Source organism: Camelus dromedarius, chromosome 16 (assembly GCF_036321535.1).
Source record: "Camelus dromedarius isolate mCamDro1 chromosome 16, mCamDro1.pat, whole genome shotgun sequence".
NCBI classification, from domain to species: domain Eukaryota; kingdom Metazoa; phylum Chordata; class Mammalia; order Artiodactyla; family Camelidae; genus Camelus; species Camelus dromedarius.
Window position 1 is genome coordinate 55,612,341 of NC_087451.1, and position 19,880 is coordinate 55,632,220.

The 19,880-nt window shown below is 47.9% G+C and overlaps 1 protein-coding gene and 1 long non-coding RNA gene across 6 annotated transcripts in view; one reads left to right on the forward strand and one right to left on the reverse strand.

Annotated features, from left to right (window-relative positions):
- Positions 1–1,233: 1,233 nt before the first annotated feature.
- LOC135323267 (uncharacterized) lies at positions 1,234–19,681 on the forward strand. Its single transcript, XR_010384668.1, has 3 exons — positions 1,234–1,274; positions 4,625–4,735; positions 19,631–19,681. It is a non-coding gene; the product is annotated as an uncharacterized LOC135323267 (long non-coding RNA).
- IKZF3 (IKAROS family zinc finger 3) overlaps positions 5,394–19,880 on the reverse strand; it is a 79,439-nt gene continuing 64,952 nt past the window's right edge. For all 5 annotated transcript variants that reach the window (XM_010991813.3, XM_064496042.1, XM_031468193.2 and 2 more), the window contains one exon: positions 5,394–11,813. In XM_010991813.3, the coding sequence (XP_010990115.1) occupies positions 11,110–11,813 (704 nt within the window). In that variant the 3' untranslated portion in view covers positions 5,394–11,109. The remainder of the gene's footprint in view (positions 11,814–19,880) is intronic.

Genomic DNA, 19,880 nt, shown 5'->3' on the forward strand with positions numbered 1-19,880 from the left:
AGGGGCATTGTGGAGGAGGTAGAGGCTGGTGTCTCAGATAATGTCTTTTCAATATTAAGTTCTTGGGTTTGATTACAAAAAAATAATGTGCATATTAAAGAACATTTCAGAAATCAGAAAAAGAAAGACTTTGGGGGAAAAAAGGGAAATTCCTCATAATCTCCCCTTGCTGAGGAGAACCCAGGCATCAAGAGAGGATGATACAGGGCCCACATGCAGGGGCCAGGCCCTCAGTGGCCTGCAGCACACCAGGGACACCAGTTCCTGGGGCTAGGGTGGCCCTGTGAGTCTGGTGCTGGGGTACAGAGCTGTTCTTGGCAGCACCATGGGCCTGTATGAGGGTATGGCCACAGGGTTGGCCTCCCTGCCTGCTCAGGTATGGAGGGCAGGGAGGGCTGGTGCCAACTTTCTGGACTCTGGGAACGGGTGGGTATGATTCTAGGGGAGCCCACCTCTCCTAGGATGCCCTGGGAGGGGCATCAAGACAGAAAAAGCTCTGGCCAGTTCATGCTCTCGCTGCTCCCTAGACATCCTGGTCAATGAAATCTATGCAGCCTCCAAGTTCACTGGTGGAAGGCTTCCTGGTGCAGGCCTGAGGTTTCAACATCGGGTCAGTGACCCTGCCTGGCTCCTTCCTCTTGCTCCCGTTCCAGGCAAACGGAGGAGGGAGGGAGGGAAGGAGAGAGGCTGGGGAGCACAAGGGCACTCAGAAGGGTTCTTTCTTCTGAACTGTCTACATGAGCAGTTTTCTAATGGTTTCCTGGAGTCCAAGGGTTCCAGCAGGGGTTGGGTGACAGGTTGAGGGTGGGGGTTGGGGAGAACTACTACCTTCATATCTGAGAGTTCAGTTTCATGGTATATTTGGAAAAAAGGCTTCTACTACTGAACCACTGATTTAGTCCAGCAGGCAGAAAAGGGGGCCCGGAGATGTCAGGGGATGGTCCACCTTGCACAGTGGCAGGGTCTGTGGCAGGGTCTGTGGCAGAGTCTGTTTTCCTGTCCTGTTGGTTCCTGGGGGCTGAGGCTGGTCCCCAGGCTCCCCTCCCCCATGATCTCCATACCGGAAGGGGTGTTGGGAAGTTGGGGTACCATTTGGGCTGAGAAGGGTTGTGCTGTACCAGGCTAGGGAAGCCTGAAATTCAATTCCACATGGTTAAGCTATGATGGCCTCTAGCGTCCTGTTGCAGGGCTGCAGCTGCCCCCAGGAAGGGGCAGATTTTTCTTTGCTTTGCTGGAGGATTGTTTAGCCAGACCTCACGGTACCTGTTTTCATGGTAAGCAGTTTGTTTTTACTTGGATTGGGTTTCTCTTGTGGTAGTTTTGGGGAGACTGAGGGAGAGTGTTAGGCCAATGCCACACTCTTTTAGGGTCACCACATGGATCCCTCTAGGGTCTCTGTAATGGAGCTGGGCCCTGTGACCTTGGAGTTAGAGGGGAAGCTGTACATAGGGACAGAATGGGCCTCGTGCACCCCAAAGACCCACAGCCAATGGACACGTTCCTCTGCATCTACCTGCCCCACCTTCATCCCGAGTTAGATCCACTACAAGGTAGAAGGTGGTATTACTAGCAGGCACTACCCCCAATTTTCCGAAACATTCCAGGGTTATCTCCTTTCTTCCAGCCTTGGCCTACCCACAGCCCTCTTACACCCATCAATCTGATACAGGTTCCCACATTTTGGACTCCTTCCCCCAAACTGAGTGTGTGTGTATGTGTATGAGAATAGCCACCTCCGTCTCTGTGGCGGAAAGGCCCACCCGCTTCGCCAGGGGGCGCGCTTGCGGGGCTTGACTTTCTCCGCATCCGGCGCCGCCGAGGATGCGCTGCGATCCCCAGCCCGCGGGAGAAGGCTCGCAGGGCCCCACAGCAGTGAGCCCATCCGTCGTGGGGCAAAGGGGTTTGCTCCCCATTGCGAGTCGGTGGGCTGGGTGGAGGCCTGTAGAGAACAGGCAGGTGTAAGGAGGTCTGAACGCCGCATCCAGGCACCTCAGGGGATCCAAGGGCGAAGGCCAGGCAGGGCCTCGTGGGCGCGGTGGGCTCGGGTCTTCCCGCCCCCTGGAACTCGCGCGCCCGTCTCCCATGGCCGGGGCCCGCTCAGCCGCGCGGCTGCAGTGACACCCAGTGGCCGTGGCGTGAAGTGCGGGTGCCTCTCTGCTCCCGTTGTTAAGGTCTGCGCCTCTCGAGGTTCCCACTCGTGGTTACGAGCGGGCACCCCCAGGAGAGAAGGCCCCGCTTTGCAGACTGCCCCGCAGGGCACTTCCCCTTCCCCTCCTCCAGTTTCCTCCCCTGCAGTCGCCCGAGAGCTGGGAGATCCTGCAAGGCTGCAGTGCCCGGAAGGGCGGGGCGGGGCGCAGCGGCGGCGCTGGGCTGTGACCCTGAGCAGTTTCACTTCTGGATCCTGCTCAGGGTGTGATGGGAGTGTACCTGGGCTGGGGGAGGAGGGGGGACACACGGGAGTGCCAAGGTCCAGCGCTCGGGACCCCAGTGAGGGATGGGTTTTCACTCCTAGGGTGTCACGCGACCCACGCCTTCCTCCATTTTCCACCCCTTCCTCCCCGCCCCAAGGGTTCCACTCCGCTGTCCCCCGAGCTGTCGCTCCTCCCCAGCAGCCGCCGCCTCCGCGGGGGCTGTCGACCCCCGGAGAGGCCCCGAGCGGCGTGGGCGGCAGGAGGAGCGAGCTGTGAAGCCGCAGGCAGGGGGTTAGGCTGCGGGCTGCTCAGACGCCGAGCTGTTTCTCAGAAGTGCAGCTGCCCCTCCCCTCACACCCCCCTCAACTCCCACCTCGCACCGCACCGCACCCCTTCCCCCCTCCGCCTGGCCTTCGCTTTCCTCTCCCAGGCGCCCCAACCTGGGAATCTGGTCACTGGGTCCACCAAGAGTTAAGAGGAAGTCCTGAGAGCCGACAGGGGCCCGGGGTTCAGACTCAACCTCACTGCCCATATTCAGAGTTTCCCACTATTCCACTGTCACCTCCCTGTCCCCACCCCCACCTTGTGGGTCAGGATGGGAATTTCATAGAACAGCTTTCTATGACCACTTGGGAAAATCATAGGCCGCCATCACCATGGCTCCAGCGCCTCTCCTTCCTCCCAGTGCCCGAGTTTGATGGGGAAAGAAGGAAGGGGGAATAGGACCTTCTTCCTCTCCTGTTCTTGTCTCGGGATTATGGGAAGAGCCTGGCTGGAGCCAGGCTGAGTCTCTGTTGGAAAGTACTTCAGAGATCCCTGACTCCAGGGGTAAATCAAGGCCCAGCGAGGGAAAGCAAAGTACCCAGGGTCACCAGCAGGGCTAGGATAGGAACCCAGGAGTCCAAATGCTCAGTTGGAGCCTGCATTAGGCCGTCATTTGCTTTACTGAGACTTCGAGCTCTGCTGGATCCACTGACTCTGCCTGCTTTCCCCCAACACACATACACACACACACCCCTAGGAATCTAGGGGAGGGCAGTGAGGGTTTGTGAATGAGAGGGAGGTGGAGGTGCTGAGACTGTGATTCCGGCGGGGGGGCATAGCATGGGAATTGAGGCAATGGAAGGACCAGCCTGGGGGTGAGGTGGCTTCTGCCCCCCTAGTTCCCATCCACCAGCCGCCCCAGGGCTGTGGTTTATTTGACTAGGCAGCTCTTCTGGGCCAGGGGGCCTGGAGGTGGGGTTGAGGGGGGAGGCGAGGTGATGGGAAAAGACTGCTCTGGGGCTTCCTGCCCCCTCAGTCCTGGGGAAGGGGGGCAATTTACATCACCCGCAGGCCCTCTAACCTCCATTCTTTCCACTGCAGGCTCTTTCCTTGGTTCTGTTCATGTTATTCTGGGGGAAGTTCTGTTATTTGGGGGGAAGGGAGGCAGCTGCCTACTTCACAGGTCAAGACAGAGTTAAAAACAAAACCGCAGCAAATTCAACACCCCGTGTCCTTCAGGGACTTTCCATGACACCTTCCTTCCCCCCTCTCCCCTGAGCCAGGGAGTACCTCCCCAGAGGGCCTCCCCACCCCAGGTGCAGTGGCTTTTGGCTTTTATGCAAACAACTGTCTGACCGGGAATGCTCTGCAGCTTGACCTGGTGTCAGGTCTTGACTGCAAGAGCTCCTCCACCATCACTCAGTTCCTGGCCTTCCCAGAATTCTCACCTCCACTCTTCCCAGACTCTGGATCCTAGGGAGTGGGAGGGAGGGAAGGGAGCTAGGTCCTTGTCCCCCTGTCTGCCCTCGGGTGGCAGTTGCCTGCAGGTGGGTGAATGGTCTGGTTGTGTTGAGTGATGGGGGAGGGGGAGGGTGCAGGTGTGGGGTGGTCCCCCCTCCACCTGCCAGGCCCACCACCTTCTAAAGCATCAACTTAGTTCCCAAGAATTAGTAAAGGATCCTCAGGCTGGAAGGAGGTCCATTTAGCCCCGGCCCCTGTGCCAGCGCCAGCCAGCTGTAGAGCATCCTCCTGGACAAAGGGGGAGTCTCCTTGCCTCTCTCTTTTCTCCCTGAGCTGTTTCTGCTTTAGGAAGGAAGTGAGGATGGGGAAGGCCACATACCATCCTCTCCAAGGCTGAAAATCAGCCACCGAGGGGCCGTTTTTGGAATGTATTTCATGTTCCAATACAAAGGCAGGCTGCAATGACATTCCTCTCCCCCTACCCTTAGTGTTGAGACTGGAAAGCCGGCTGGAGAGCCTCAGGACAGTCTGGTGGTGCTGAAGCGAGGGAGATGGTGCTGAACACAGAGCCTGCGAAAGCCGCCACCAGCCTGGCCCAGGTCAGCCAATCCTAAAACTTCAGAAATGGCTTCCTCTTGCCTGTACCCCGGAGGAGGGGAAGGTGTTCTGGGTGAGGCTGAGGGGAGGCTCTCAGAAGCTTTTCTGACCTTTTCTGAGAGAGAACAGAGGATATCTAGCCAGGAAGAGAGCCGCATTATCCCTGGGCCATCCTCCTAGGACTCTCTCCAGTCCTAGACCTTAGAGTTGGGCCTCCGAGTACCTGCAGACTATGTTTCAGTGTGGCTGAGTTCAACTGCAAGTTGAGTTTCCCAGGGGAGATGTTTCTGAGACCCCAGAGATGGAAAAATCAGGACTTGCCTATCTTTTAGGAAGAATCCTTGCTGGGAGGGCAGGTGGGGTGGTATTTGGGGAGGCACCGTATCCCCAGGACCCCTTGGGTCCCATTAGTGAACTAATCAGTGCACCTGGGACCCCACCATGGGGACAGGGGGGCCAGCAGCAGGATGCCAGTAGCGGGCTCAGCCAGGCATCAGGTTTTATTTTTGATGTTTTATTTTGATGATAATTCCATTTAGCTGGGCATTGGAACTTTACAAAATAGAGGGGCTGAATTAAGAAAAATGTTCCTGGGGGCAGAACTAAACCCTTCCATTTTCTGACAGCGGTAACAACAAAATGAGAGGCAGGCACAATGACTAATTTTAAACACACCAGTACTTTTTTTTTTTATTTTTCAGGATAAAAATCAAACATTGATAGAAAACTTGAAAACTATCAGCAGGGTGGTCTTTGACGCAGGGATGTACTCGTTAGGGTTCTGGCAAGGTTAGCATTGCTACGTTTCAGAAGCTGATTCTTTACATAGTCTTTACAGAGGAGGAGGGCACCTTACAGGGTTCCAAGCGGCTAGACTCCAGGTAAAACGTGAGAGGAGTCAAGAGGGAAGGTCATTGCTGAGCAGAGAGGGCATTTCTGAGAAACCCAGATGAGAGTGCTGTGGGCACAGCCTGTGTCAAAACCACTCAGCAAGGTCTCCCTCCCTCACTCCTGGTGGGAAGGCTGCCCTGAGCCCCAAACCACCGTCCCTTCCCCACCCCTCCCCCGCCTCATCATTCTGCAGACAAGGGTCATCCACAGACCACACGTGTGGTGGCTTTGGCAAGCAGAAATTAAAAATAAGCTATGGTTTTTCCAGTAGCCAAAATGATCCCTCACCAAAGCTCACAGACTGAGAACTTGAGCATGCAAAACCACAGTCTGGGTGAAGGGATGTCTGCTTTTCAAATGACCTGCTAATTCTTTGCAACCCACAGTCATTTGGTTTCTGTGAACCCACAGGAGCAGGCCCACCGAAAAGGGCCTTGTCTGCTAACGTGGAGAAGTCCTTGAATAAATGAGTCATTGGCAATGGGATCAGTCACTTTCAAGGCTGCCCCATTTTCCTGACATGTTAAAATGTTTGTTCTCAGTCTTTAGGAGAGGAAGAAGCAAAGCTGAACCTACGTTCACACTATGAAGGAGGCCCCGCAGATGGGTGGTGTGAACTTGGGAGAAGGTGGGTGGCATCGTGGGACTGCTCCCCGGGCTTTCTAGACTGAGGTGGATGGAGAGATGGACAGCGAGGGCAGTTTGAAGAAACTCTAAGTTGCTTGGAGAATTAATAGTCGAGGACTCCTAAGATGCTGAGGGAGGAAAGCTAATCTACTTCCCTGGCTGCAAAGCCATGAAGTATCTGTAGCATGTGGGTAACACATACATTGGTTCTAAGGTTCAGCACAGTCTTTACTCTTAGGCATTAAAACAACATGAAGGAAACTGTGTGTTAGAGGTCAGTTGCCTCCACTGGCAAGGGAATTACTATTATGGTCCTAGTCTGGTCTTTGAATATTTTCCATGTCTTTAAATCCAGATACAGGACATATAGTGAAAATTTTGCAACCATCCAACATAATCCGCCCCACCCTACCCCACACAAACAAAGTAACATTACCCACTAGACAAAATTACATAAAACCTCACAACATCCTTGAGAGGTAGATATTGTTATGTCCTTACATTTTTTTTAATCAAAATATTAACATTCCAGTTTCAAATAACTACTCAATATCAGTGGATAAGATAGTCCACTATTGTAATATTCAGAGGAAACTTGCATCCAGCTTCTTCAAAGTGCAACGACCTGTTTCTCATGCTGATGACACAGTGTGGCACAGGCTGTACACAGCTTGGGGAAACAGACGTACAGTCTTGTGCTGTGAGCTCACACAAGATGAAAGCATACATCTCTCTTCTAGGCTCTTCCAAGTCCACAGTCTCCAACCCTGAGTTCACTGATCATTCTCAAAATTGTTCAGTCTGTTAGGTTTAGAGAACAGAGTCCTCTCCCAGGGATGGCCAAGTGTAGCATGTGGTTTCAGGTCAAAATTGTCCTCTTTACAGGCACTGAAACCCCAAATCATTCTGCTTTTCTGACCTCTGCCTATAGAGATTCTCTGAACTATACTTTCTGTCTGAGAACAAAAATAGCTCCTCATTCTTTAAAAGATAAGAGAGATCACTGTTATCTCTTATCTTCTTCTGCACAGTCTGATTCTATTTTCTAGGACAAAATTTTCATCACTCCACTTTCTTTTCTCTTCTTGAGTTCCCAACTCCTAATTCTGAGTCTTTTTTGGAAGAGCTTGGACTCATGACGACTGAAAACTTGAGTATCCCGGAGTTTCCAGATCTCCACTAGAGACCAACATTCCTGGTCTCAGGAGGGTACATTTTAAAGTTAGGACTTTACACATTAAACATTCAGCATTTCCATTACAGTCTTACTGTGTGGCCTGGGATATATATCAGAAGTACTGCTTTTGTTCTCTGAAAACATTCTAAACCTCACATTTAGCAGGGGGTAAAAAGAAAAAACAAAACAAACCAAACAAACAAACAAACAAACAAAACAGGGGAGGAGAATAAGAATGGTGATACAGAGGCTACCTGGAAAAAGCTACATGGATGTGAGATTTGTTAATAACATAATGTTTCGACTGAGCATGACTTTGTGTTTTTAAACCTTTCTCTTTGCAAAAGAAATCAGGGGTCATGTTACACCTAGGCCTGGCAAAATGTTAAGCCCTGCATTTAAAAGGTGAGACATTTTGTCACTGACAAAATCAGAAGCTGGGTCAGGAACAGCCCAGAATGGGTAACGGGGCATGAGATTAGCTAGCTTATCTGTATCCAGGCTAATATCTTTTTGGGAGAATGACTTAAAGGATCTGTAGACTGGTGGACTTATTAATATCTTTTTTCCCCCTGGTGGTGGTGGTAGAGGGTAATGGGGAGACACTTCTATTTAGTTCTCTGCCAGGAGGAAACATCTAGGCGACACCTCGGAGAGCGATAAGGAACATCAGGGGAGCCAGGTCTCATCCTTTTCCACCCTCACCCCGAGTCTGCCATCCTGGATGTAAGGAAACTTTTAATGGGTTTGATCGTTCCTCAGATTTCAGCCTCTTGGGTGTGTGGTGGGAGGCCTGGCAAGTAAGAGGGTTGGTGGGAAATGGAGAGAGAAGACCTACCAGGCTTATGCTCCTCAGGACTCTGGTGAAGAAAGGAGATGTGCTATCTGAAGCTGCCCCAGGACCTCGCCGTCCAGCAGGGTCAGATGTGACTCTTACCCCACCCTTCTCTCTGGGCCTCTTGCTAAGATTCTCCTTCACCTTCTTTCCCACCCTCAGCAAAGGAAAGGCATTAAGTAGGATCAGGAGTGCCTGCAGGAGTATGTGTTTACCTGTATGGTGGTAACCACGACAAACCAGCTGGTTCAATTTTAAGACTTAAGAATGTCGAGTTTCCAGAAACAGGTTTTCTCTGGACTTGGTGTGTCCCAGTCTAGGCTCAGAACGCTACAAGGAAAGTGCAGCCTGTGTGAATGGTCGACCCCACTCAGAAAACTGACCTCAAGAATGGAAATCATTCGGAAAATCCATGAGTCACAGGGAAGATGAAGGTCATGTCTACACAGAGTCCCCAGGTTCGTGGGATAGGCCTCAGTTTCGCTATCTTAAGGTGCAGAAGTTGGTCTCTTCATTAAAGACTTTCCCACTAATCCGGTGGAAGTGCTCGCTTCCCCTAGCTTTCTCTCCTACTAATCCTTGCTTCCAAATTCTCTTTTGTCCCCTGAAGAGTCAACAGGATGTGTGCTATTTCAAGAATATAATGAGCAGCTCCTCTTTCACAATGGGTATAAGCAACCTGGTGTAGCCGTAGTCCAGGATTACGGAAATACAGTGATGTACTGGAGACTACACACCGAAATACGTCTAGTCTTTTCGCTGAAATCTCAAACATGTTGGGACCGTTGCCATGGAATTTCACAAAGTCTTTTTTTCCTGAGACAGACGCCACGCTACAAAGAAGGCTAAGCCATTTGTGCAGTCTGAGGTGGAACGTTTTAATTACTGGCAGCACATAAACAAGTTGAGTTCGAGCCTAATGCATAAGCCCTTTCGAAATATCAAGGCAGATACATGCAACGCTAATCTACCAGGAATTCGGAATTCTTGGCTCTGGTAGAAATGTGCACACAGCTGACTCTTCATTTGTAAATAGGTTCCATGAAGTTGTCCCTGGAAGCAGAATTTATTTTCCCTAACATGACTTCTTTAAAAGGAAAGAAGAAGAAGAAGAAGAAAGGGCTTTGGCAAGCAGCTGCAGGTGCCCGTTTGTGTGTACACTTTGGGGCAAGATCAAAATACCTTCCTGTTTTTTGTTCCTCCGCACCATCCTCCTCACACTCACAACTCAGTGGTTAAAGGAAAAACTTAACAATACTACCCTTTTCACACCAAAGCAATGCGAAACACATATTCATATACATCCTCTTCTGCTTAATATCCTTACATTAAGAGGTTTAAAAAAAAATAATTGTGGTTACTGCAGAATCATGTAAATTTAAAGCTGGAAAGGACCTTAGAGAACATCTCAATCCAAGTCTTAATTCTATGGTTGAGAAAACTTAATTTTAAGAGTTAAGTCATCTGCCCCAATTTATTTGGCTAATTAGTGGCAAATATGGAATTGGCGAACAGATTTCATGACTCCTATTCCAGTGCTAATTTTACAATTATCATAACCCTTTTCCTTGATAGCATGTCTCCCATAATTAATGATGAAGATGGCTGACGCATCTGCAGAACCAAGGTCAGACTTTCAGGAATCTTTATGGAACACAACAGCTCCACTCAAAATGGGGGGAGGGTGGGACCCCAATCTGCCTGACCAAGGAGAACCTGGCAGCAGGGGTGCTCCCCTCCTCACCCCATCCTGAGGCTCAGCTCTGATCATGGCATCTGTCCCTGATTCCTTTCCTGTGGGGAAGGGAAAATGAAGTCATACTTTTTGGATTCTTTGTTTTTTTGTTTTTTGGGGGGTTTTTTTGTCAAAAAAATTGTTGGCAAGTTTGCTTTGGGTTTGTGCAGCAATACTCCATGAAGGAGATGAAATGCTTTCAGGTGGTGGTTCCTGCCTCTCTTCCATCCTAGGTGCTGCTGCTAAATCTTCTCCCCCACCCCCACCCCCACCCCCCAGAACCACGCCTGCCAATCTTGATCATCAGAAATGGATGCCATCACCCCTAGTGGACAACCTCCTGGGGTTCCAGTGATGGTCTGTATGTAAACCATTGGTTCTTCTGATACGGAGTTTCTCCTCTCCATGAATGCTTTGACTCAGAGCAGGTTTTAATTGGAGATGAGAGGATAAAGAGTAGAAGTCTTATGTCAGATGATTTTTTTTTTTTTTTTTGCTTGTATGCTAAGTGGATCTGATGCTTGGAGACTGGGGGTTGGTTACTGGTAACCTATTTTATGGCTTTTCTTTTCCTTACTGTTAGACTGTCATTTGAGGTGGGGAAATTATATCCTAACCCTTCAGCCTTGTGAAGTGCAGAAGGGCAAGTCTTCCCAGCAAGGCCTGCTGGCCAGCTCTTCTCTGTGGACCACAGCATGTGACAAAAAGGCTTTTCCACATATGGCTGATGTAGCTCAGAAGAAATGTCTCATGCAGCACAACCAGGGGACTCTTCCAGTTGGCAGCAAACTCCAAAGGAGGCCTGTTCTATTGCTGCAAAAGATAATGACCAAATACTTCATTGGCTTTTAAACATCATAAAATTCCAGTGCCTGATGGGAGAACGAAGGTTTCACAAAAGTAGCAACGTGTTATATCTGCAAACAACTTCTGAATGGGGACAGCCGTTCTCTGTTGCCCCTGTGAATGAGACCCTTTGGATGCTAAAAAATGGTATGGAAAGGGGTTTGGAACTGAGTTTGTTTTGAGAGTGATTTGTTAGGTTGGGGTATTATCAGTTTTTAAAAATGCTGTTGACTGCTCAGGCGTGCGTCACCTGTGGGCCTGGTGTTCACTTCAGCATGGCTCTGTGTTCTCCTCTGGCTATGTGGGACGAGAACTCATAGCGGTCGTGGCTTCGATATCCACACATGTTACACTCGAAAGGGTCACGAAAGCCGTGGCAACCCATGTGAATCGTGAACATCACGTAATCCAGGAAGAGGACTCGACAGTGGTCACACCGGTACACATCCATCACGTCCCCTTCTTTGTTGATCACTTTGATGGAGTCTCTTGGGCAGATGGGTGGGGGCTTGAGGAGTTCATAAGAGCGGGGGACCTCCTTCAGAAGTGGCATCCCATTGCGGACCCGGGGAGGGACCATGTGATTTTGCTGGTAGATGTGATTCTGGCGTTCCTCGTGGTTGCTGTCAGTGTCCGTGGAGTCATGGCCACTGTTGTTAGGGGAGAGGCCTCTTTCAGAAGGCAGGCTCTTCTCTGGCAGGTGGACGTTCTTCTTTTCCAGGTCCTGGGGGGCACCATTTGGCATCTCGGCTCGGGTAAGAGCTATGGGATACATGCTACTGATAACTGGGACCATCTCCGAGGTGGGAGCAGGCGGTGTCTGGACTAAGGGACGCAGGGCTTCGGCACCGAGATAGCTGATGGCGTTGTTGATGGCCTGGTCCATCATTCGGGTCTGCATCATCTCATTCTCTTTCTCGTACATATAGCTGGGGTTGTAGCTGACGTCAAAGCAGTGGCGCTTCTCACCTAGAACAAGGGAGACAAAGAGTGACGAAGGAACGGCACAAAGGCAGACAGTTTGTACGATTATTTTCCAGGGTCCATGAAAAGACAGGAAGGACAAGTGGCCTGCTAAGGAAGACCCAGCCCAGGCCGAACCCAGGTTCCGTTACGGTGCTAACGGCTCAGGGGGCAGTGCTTGACGGCACACGTCTGGATGGTCACAATAACTTAAGCCAGCAGACAAAAGGGAGAGTGAGAGATGTCATTAAAGTGAGGCTACCACAGGAGCTGTTCCCACTGCTCATGTCAGAAGGGAACTCTGGAGAGAAAGGAAACGAGAGGACACCAGGAGGGGGCTTGGAGCAGGCAGGGGAGCTACCAGCGTGCAGGAGCATGGGGACCTCCGCACCTCTGCTGTTCTGAACTCTTAAGACAATCATTTCCCAAACTCTTAGCCTGCTGGTTACTTTCTGCTTGTAATACTAGGGAGCCGGGGGCCAGAAGTGCTGCAAAACCTGGGGATGCTCAGCCACTGGCCTCGGCAGCTTTTCAAATAGCTGCAGAGGCAGAAAAAATAGGGGACTCCAACTTACCACTCCAACTTACCACTCCCCCCAAACACATCAGTCACCATCCTGACTGAAATTTAAATAAAAGGGTTTCACGTGTAGAGGGTTTTTAGAAAGGCTTTCTCGATGAAAGAGCACGATGATCTTTGTCCTCTTCACAAAGGGTGTTATTCTTCTTTTGCTTGAAAAGATGTATCATTGATGCATAGGTGATCATTAGGGCTTATCTCACATTTAACTGAAAAATTTATTTGTGGTCACCCTCTCCTAGTTCTCATGTCAAACTGCTGAGAAATTTTGAAAACAGAGTTTAGCCACCTTCAGGGCGTGTGGGTGTTGTGTGTTAGAAAACAGAGGCTCTCTGGCCACAGGGCAGGCAGGAGCGGGGTCTGCAGCGAGGGCAGGTGTGCGCAATGGGGAGTGGCTGGAAGGGGCAAGAGAAAGCGGGGAAGACGTGGCAGGGGGTGGAAGTGAGGCTACGGTTACTCCTGATGCTTTTCCACTCCGTAGATGCTGAATTCTGAGAGATCTGCTGAACCAAATCCTCTCCTCTCTAACATTTCCTAGGCATGTTGTGATTCCCAGACTTGTCACTGCCATACAGTAAAGAGTCCAGGGATGAAAAAACACAAGAAAACAGGAAGGACTGGAAGAGCCAAGTTTCTGTTCTTGAGGCCTCTCCAATCCAAAGGGGAGAGAAATAAGACCTGGATACATGGAATTGGAGAAAAGTAAATGTTAAAAGTTGTGAAAGGGCTGTCTTGCTCTATGGAAGCTTTTGATTTTATTCTGAATGCCATGTTTGAGGTATTTAAGCTGGTGGGTAACATGTCTTCTGTAAAAGAATTATAAGGCAAGGACAGGGCGGTTTGGTACCAAATGTATAGTTAAATGTTAAGTGAATGCAAAAAAAAAAAAAAAAATTCAGGAGTACTTGGGGAAGGGCAAGCGTTCGTGGAAAATGAGAAGAGTCTTGATGAGCTGGTAGGGTGTAGATTTTCAGAGAGGCAGGAGAGACACCCTAATTGAGGGATGAGCGTGAATGAAGCCCGGAGAGCGGGACAAGCCAGGACGAGAGCAGGGAGGAGTAGGCGAGTCTGGCTCCAGCTGTATCAGGACGTGTGGGATAAAGCAGTTCTCAAACTTCACTTACCCTTCACGTTCTGCAGTACTCACACCCCACGGTGATGTGGTAGCCGAGAGCGTGAGCTCTAGAGTCAGACGGTGTGGATTTCACGCTGTCTCATTACTAGTTGTGTGACCCTGGGCAACTTACTTAGCCTGGCTCCGTGTGGTCATGTCAAATGGGGGTAATTATTGTATCTACGTCAACTGAGCGCTGAGAACAGTGCCCGGCACCTAGAAAGCACTTTGGTAAATGTTCGGGTTTTTTATTTTGTTTGAATCAGCTCGCATTTTCTTTTTTTCTTTCTTAATTTTTTTCTTTTATTACTTTTTGTTTGTGTGGTTTTTTTTTTTTTTTTTTTGAGTGGGCAGGAGATCATTAGGTTTATTTATTTAATGGAGGTAATGGGAGATTGAACCCAGGACCTCATGCATGCTGAGCACACTCTCTACTGCTGAGCTATACCCTACCCCCTCACATTTTCTTTCTTTTTTGCTAAAAGAAACTTGTTTTTTAAGGAAACTTTATATCACTAACATAAATGGAAAACCAGAATCACTTGCCACAAACAGAAGGTAACTATGAAAAAAAAAGACAACGAAACACGGCAATTTATTGCACTTTGATCACATACTGTTAAGTACCTGGAAACAAAGATCCCCTCTCTCTTTGCTAAAAACAGATTCCCAAGTGTGCGACTTATGTTGAAGACAATTATCATCTAATTAAGTCTAAATCTTTCTCCTTGGTATAATCAGGGAGATTGTAAGAGAACTAAAAAGAAAATAACTTTCTTGCCGTGTAGATCAGGGTTTTCAAATGCCCTGCGAACCTCCTGGCACTTGGCATCCAACATTTTGGGAGGTATTGAAGAAAGATAACACGTGGTAGGACCAAGGACGGGCCTTCTGAATGACCAACCGCAGGGTTTAGATTTGGACAAATGGCAAATCACGACAGGCCGTTGAGCAAGAGAGGCCGGTGGTCAAAATGTTATTTTCAGGATATTAATGTAACAGCAATGTATAAGATGGATCAGAACAGTGAGAAAGTGGAGCCAGAAAGACCAGCTAAAAGATCTAATCTAATCAGACGAAACTGTCTGCGTCCCCACTACCTTAAGGCCAAACTGATGGTTTCCAGACAGACACCTGGGAGAAAAAAATACCCAAAGAAAATCATTGTGCCTTGGCAACTCAGTAAAAATGGTTCTTCTTTTCAGCTTCCAGCTTGAGTAGATCTTGGATCAGAGCTCTTTGGAAGAATGAGACTGAGAACATGAAAGCCAGCTAAAGTCACAAATACTCAGCCCCCTGAAAGCAACACTGAAGTGATGAACTTTGGCTTCCTGGCCTTTTCAAGTTTACTGATGATCTTCCAGTGTGGCTAGCTCTACTGGGGTCCCCAGATACTGGGGGGCCCTGGGAATCTTTTTATCTTTTCACCTAACAGAGAGGCTCCAGAAAGTTTCCGGGGTGGGGCAGGCACATCACAAACCCTGCTTTTATCCTTTCTCCCAAGAGTGTGCTTTACTTAACTAGGCCTCCAATTTCATTGTCTGTACCACCTGCAGCACATGTCAGAAAACAGCTGAGTGCTGAAGTTGTAAGGGGCAAAACAGGGAGAGGAAAATAAACCCCTGGATGAGTGGAAATATGTGACTGAGTTCTGTGGTTAACGCAGACCATTGTTCATTGTTAGGAAGCTGGGAGAGCCTCAGATCTTCACGTGCGCACAAGTGCACTCATCAGATCCCCTCATCTCTGAGTTACGGTAACTTGAGTAGTGCAGATGATTATCAGTCACCTGTAGACACGATGACTCAATGTGTATGAAACTCAGGAGGGGTAAGCTACAGTAATTGAAAAGCCAACAGCTCACGTTTCTTTAGTAACACACTCATAAAAAAGGTTAGTCAAACCACAAGAGTGTAACTGCTCCCAAACCTGCACGGAGACTCTGGTCCAGTTTCGAGTCAAAATCGTACCACACCTTTGAATGATTAATGATCGCAGCTCCGGGCTGAATTAGAGGTTTTCTTCCAATGCAGATACACATGGCAACAGCAAGTCTTAAGTTTAGAAACCACGGCTGCCTGGTTGGGCTGTTCCCTACCTGGGATTCCTTTTAAAGGTGTCAATCCCTACTCTCTAGGCTTTGGTGACTCTAAACTGAGCAACTGCCTGCCCTGAATTGTTACAATGTGGGAAGGGCATACATGGTTGTTGGTTTCTAAGTGCCAACTTGAAAGCACAGAATCACAGCCTAGAGCTAAAACAGAATTTACCTGAGTGCGTGGATTCAGACCTCTGCCTTCAGGGTCGACGGACAAGATCCACCACCCTGATCTGTTTACTCCTGTACTTCACAGCACCCAGCACTGTGCCTTACACATAACACTAAGAAGAAGAGCCACTATATATTGAGTCCCTACTATATACCCAGTGCTGTCTTAGGTACATTGCGTATTGTCTCATTTTATCCGAGATGAATTCTCATCTCTTCGTCACATGAAGAACCTAAAGTACAAACGGGTTGATTCGCTTGCCAAGATTGCTCAGTTGGTCAACAGAGAACCAGGATGTGATCCAAGGGTCTACATACTCAGTATGTGTTTGAGCATTAACTGCTGCCTCCTGGCTGCTACCTTGCCCACAGCTGCACAATCCCACCGCCAGCTGTGACTTCAGATTCTCTGCCGGGATGGCTCCCATAAGCAATAGAAAAGCAACTATGCTTCGTTCCATATGGACCAGCACCATGCAGTCAAGAAATAGGATGCGCAGAGTTGTTGTGATGTCCATAAAGTGCTTAACAGAGTACCTGGCATGTGTAAGCACTCAGTAAGTGGGTGGTAGATCTATTATTATTATTTGCCTCACACCATGTTAGGTGCTTTGAAGAATACAAACATAACTGCAGTCCAATAGGAGATGCAGCATTTACAAAATTTCATTACAAATCAGTATCCTTAATACTACGTGGTGGAACAAAGTATAGAGTAGCCAAGGGAGTGGAGAGAGAAAAATACAGAGCACGTCTCAAATATGCCACGTAACATGGGACAAATATTAATCTATTGTTTCCTCTAAAGTCTCCTTGTGATCTAAGGCGGTGCAAGTGATGGTGGTGGACAGTTACATATCTATATCACAAAAAGCACACTGTTAAACTCGCCTTGAGTGCAGAGGGAGACCAGGGAAGAGAGAGAACTCGGGCGAGTTTGGGAATGCAGACCACGGGCAGGTTTAAGGGCAGATGGGAGGGAGGGCATTCCAGACAGTGAGCACGGAAAGAATCATTACATAGCAGTGGGAGTAGTTCATCGCCGCTGAATTAAAAGATTAGTTGGCTGAAATGATACATTTAAAAAAGATAACTTAGAGACAGATTGTGAAAGGCTCAGAACGCCTGGGAGGTTTGGGTTTTATTCCAATGAGGAGCCATTGAAAGGTTTTTTTGAAGATGGGGGGAAATGATTTGAACATTAGAAAAAGAACACAGTGCCGAAGTTATGGTCATCATGAGGGGGTAATGTGACTTATCTGGGTTTTATTTAAGTTTCTTCAGGTCACTTAAATGTGTCTGCGGCTACCTCCGTACAGTGTCCCATGTATACCATCGCTTACTCTTACTCCAAGCACATATATCTCCCCAACCCCTGCAAAAAAAAGGGGCAGGTAAGTAGGGCAAATGGAATATCTGATGATGACAATGGCTCTGATCTCAATCTAAATGAGACTAAAGTGGCTAACACCTCTTCCAGGAGGAGGAAAGAGGAGGGTAGGAAGCCACAGAACGAGAAGCAGAAAGGAGAGAATAGAGCTGTGGGGGTGGCGGTGAGGAAAACTGAGCTGGAGCCCACATTCTGTGGCTGCAGAAGCCTTTGTCCTCTGTGAGATACCATGAAGTGCTATTTGATAGTCAGCTGTCCTGATGTAGTCACCACAGTTCTTTTCTCAAGAAAACACACCCTGAAGAGAGAATGACTGCCCTCCTCAAGGATTTTTCTTCCACCAGCTTCCAATGACCAGCTCCTCCCTATCCAAAGTCTCCTGGGGAGCACACAGGACAAGCACTGCTCTGGGTGACCTCCTGGGGCAGGACAGCCTTGCACTGTAGCACTTTTGAGGACCCGGGTCTGGTCCTGCTGTCACTAGCTGCACCCCTCCGTCCTTCCCAGCCCCCTTAAAAGAACTTCACTGGGTGGTTCCTAATATCCCTTCAAGTTCTAAAATGCTATGACTTTGGATGCTTATAGGATTAGGGATTTGAGCCCTTTGGGAAGGGGTGGGAGAAGATACTTTTTGCTTTTAGAAATAGGTATTAAAACTGCTTCCTGTCGCTCTGTTAACCAAAGCAGACAATTTCTCATTAGTTAGTTCACAGGGAGAAACGACAGTGTTTGCTGAAGTGTCAAAACCTCACTAACGTGTTTACCCAGGGTGAGTGAGATCTTTTTTCATGTTCTTTGCAACATGAAAACTTCCTTTAATAAAGTAATACATGAAATAAAGTAATACATGAAATAAAAAAAAAATAGGGAGATGCTATGGTAACCACTTCGGTCTGAATAACACATCTGTTTCTGGAGAAAGAATGAAAATCAGAAGAAGAAATATGCAGAAATGTAGTCATTTTCCTCCTCCCTCCAGGAGAGAAATCTGGCCTCTATTTTGAGCCAAGTATTTGAAGATGGCCTAGTTAGAAGTACAGTCAAGCAACTGGCAACAGGAGAATAAGATTCAGAGAAAGGACAACTCCTAAAGGGGTTAGGTGCTAAAAGTAAGGTCTTCTTGTCCTTTGGAAAGAACAACTAAGAATTATTTTGATGATGTAAAGTTGCTGATTTCTAAAGGATATGTGTCAATTTATTTCCCATTTGACAGAAAGCAATACAAAATCTCTCAGGGAATAGGGAATTGGGATTTTTCTCCTACTTGGGCAGTTTAATTTTACTCTGACTATGTTTTTGTGTTTCTATGCATTCAGACTTAATCCAATCCCTCCCTCTTCCTCAGTTCATCTCTAATAGATGAAATACGCCGTCTACTGGGAATTTCCTCTACCCTGCTAGGAAAGTAGCAGGCTGACCTGACGGTATCATTTCCCCTTTCCCTTCACAGTTCAAGAGATCAGGGAAGCCAAGGTTGGTCTGAGTCCTGTGCAACTGTTAGTAAGGATTAAAGAGAGTGACTCAGTCTTCCTCCACACTTTACCCATTGCCATTTCCCTAGCAGCTGAATCTTTTCAGAAAATGGCACCTTGGAGAGGAAACAGAGGCAAGAGAAGAGACGGAGGGAAAACCTTAGCCCCATATGTTTGATATCACTTCATCTCACGTGTCATCTGCACACTGTCATAGTGTTCCTTTTCTCCCCATTGGTAGTATTATTTTCTATCAAAAAGGCTGATTCCATTAAATGATTCAAGAGGTTTCTTGTACTTTAAAAAAAAAAAAGGCTCAGGGTATAAGCTCATGCTAGGAGATTAGAACAGTGCTTAGGAACCAGAATATCACGTATATGGCAGGAGCTCCAGAACCATTTGCCTGATAAATACATGGATGAAGGAGCGAATGAATAAGTGGTAATGCCCCAAGTAAAATATATCAATGTTGAACTAATGCAGCTGTTTTATAGATTCTCAGATTTGATGACATATTCCTAAAAAAAAAAAAAAACCCTAAAACATATGATATGGTTTATATTATAAAAATACCATATCTGTACAACCTTGAGAAAAAAGTTATCTGAAGTTATTCATATGGGCTTATACACCAAAAGTGATGCTCATAATTGCTGCTTGTCTAATTCCTCTCACAGACTTGTGGAATAATGGAGCTGGGAGGGACTTTCTCGATCACTTCATCACCTGTTTGGTCTCCTCATTTCACAGATGAGTAAACAGAGGCCCAGAAAGGTTATGTGATTTGCCTAAATACACACGGTTAAGAAATGACTGGAGTCAGAACCTGGGTCTTTTGGCCTCTAATCCAGTGCTCTTCCTACTGTACTTTACCACAATTAAAAAAAAAAATATATATATATATATATTCCCCCAGCTTCAGGGTCCTGCAGTCCTGATGTTGCTGCCTCAGCTCAAATCAGTAACGAACTCTGCTGGGTTTCCTGATTCCATCACAGAGAGAACGTGACGGTTCAGAAGATGAGAGAAAGCAGCACCTACAAGCTCGGCATCTAGTCTAGAAATGGAGGCGTGAAAATCCTCTGGTCGCAATGGTAACAAACAAACGGAACGGATCCCTGATGCAATAAGCAAAATGGCATGGACTTGGACGTATGAGACTGTGTTTCTAAATCCATGAAAATACCAAAGCAACTTTTATTATATTAAGTAAGTCTTCAGCTCCATGACAGGTTTAGGGCAACTACG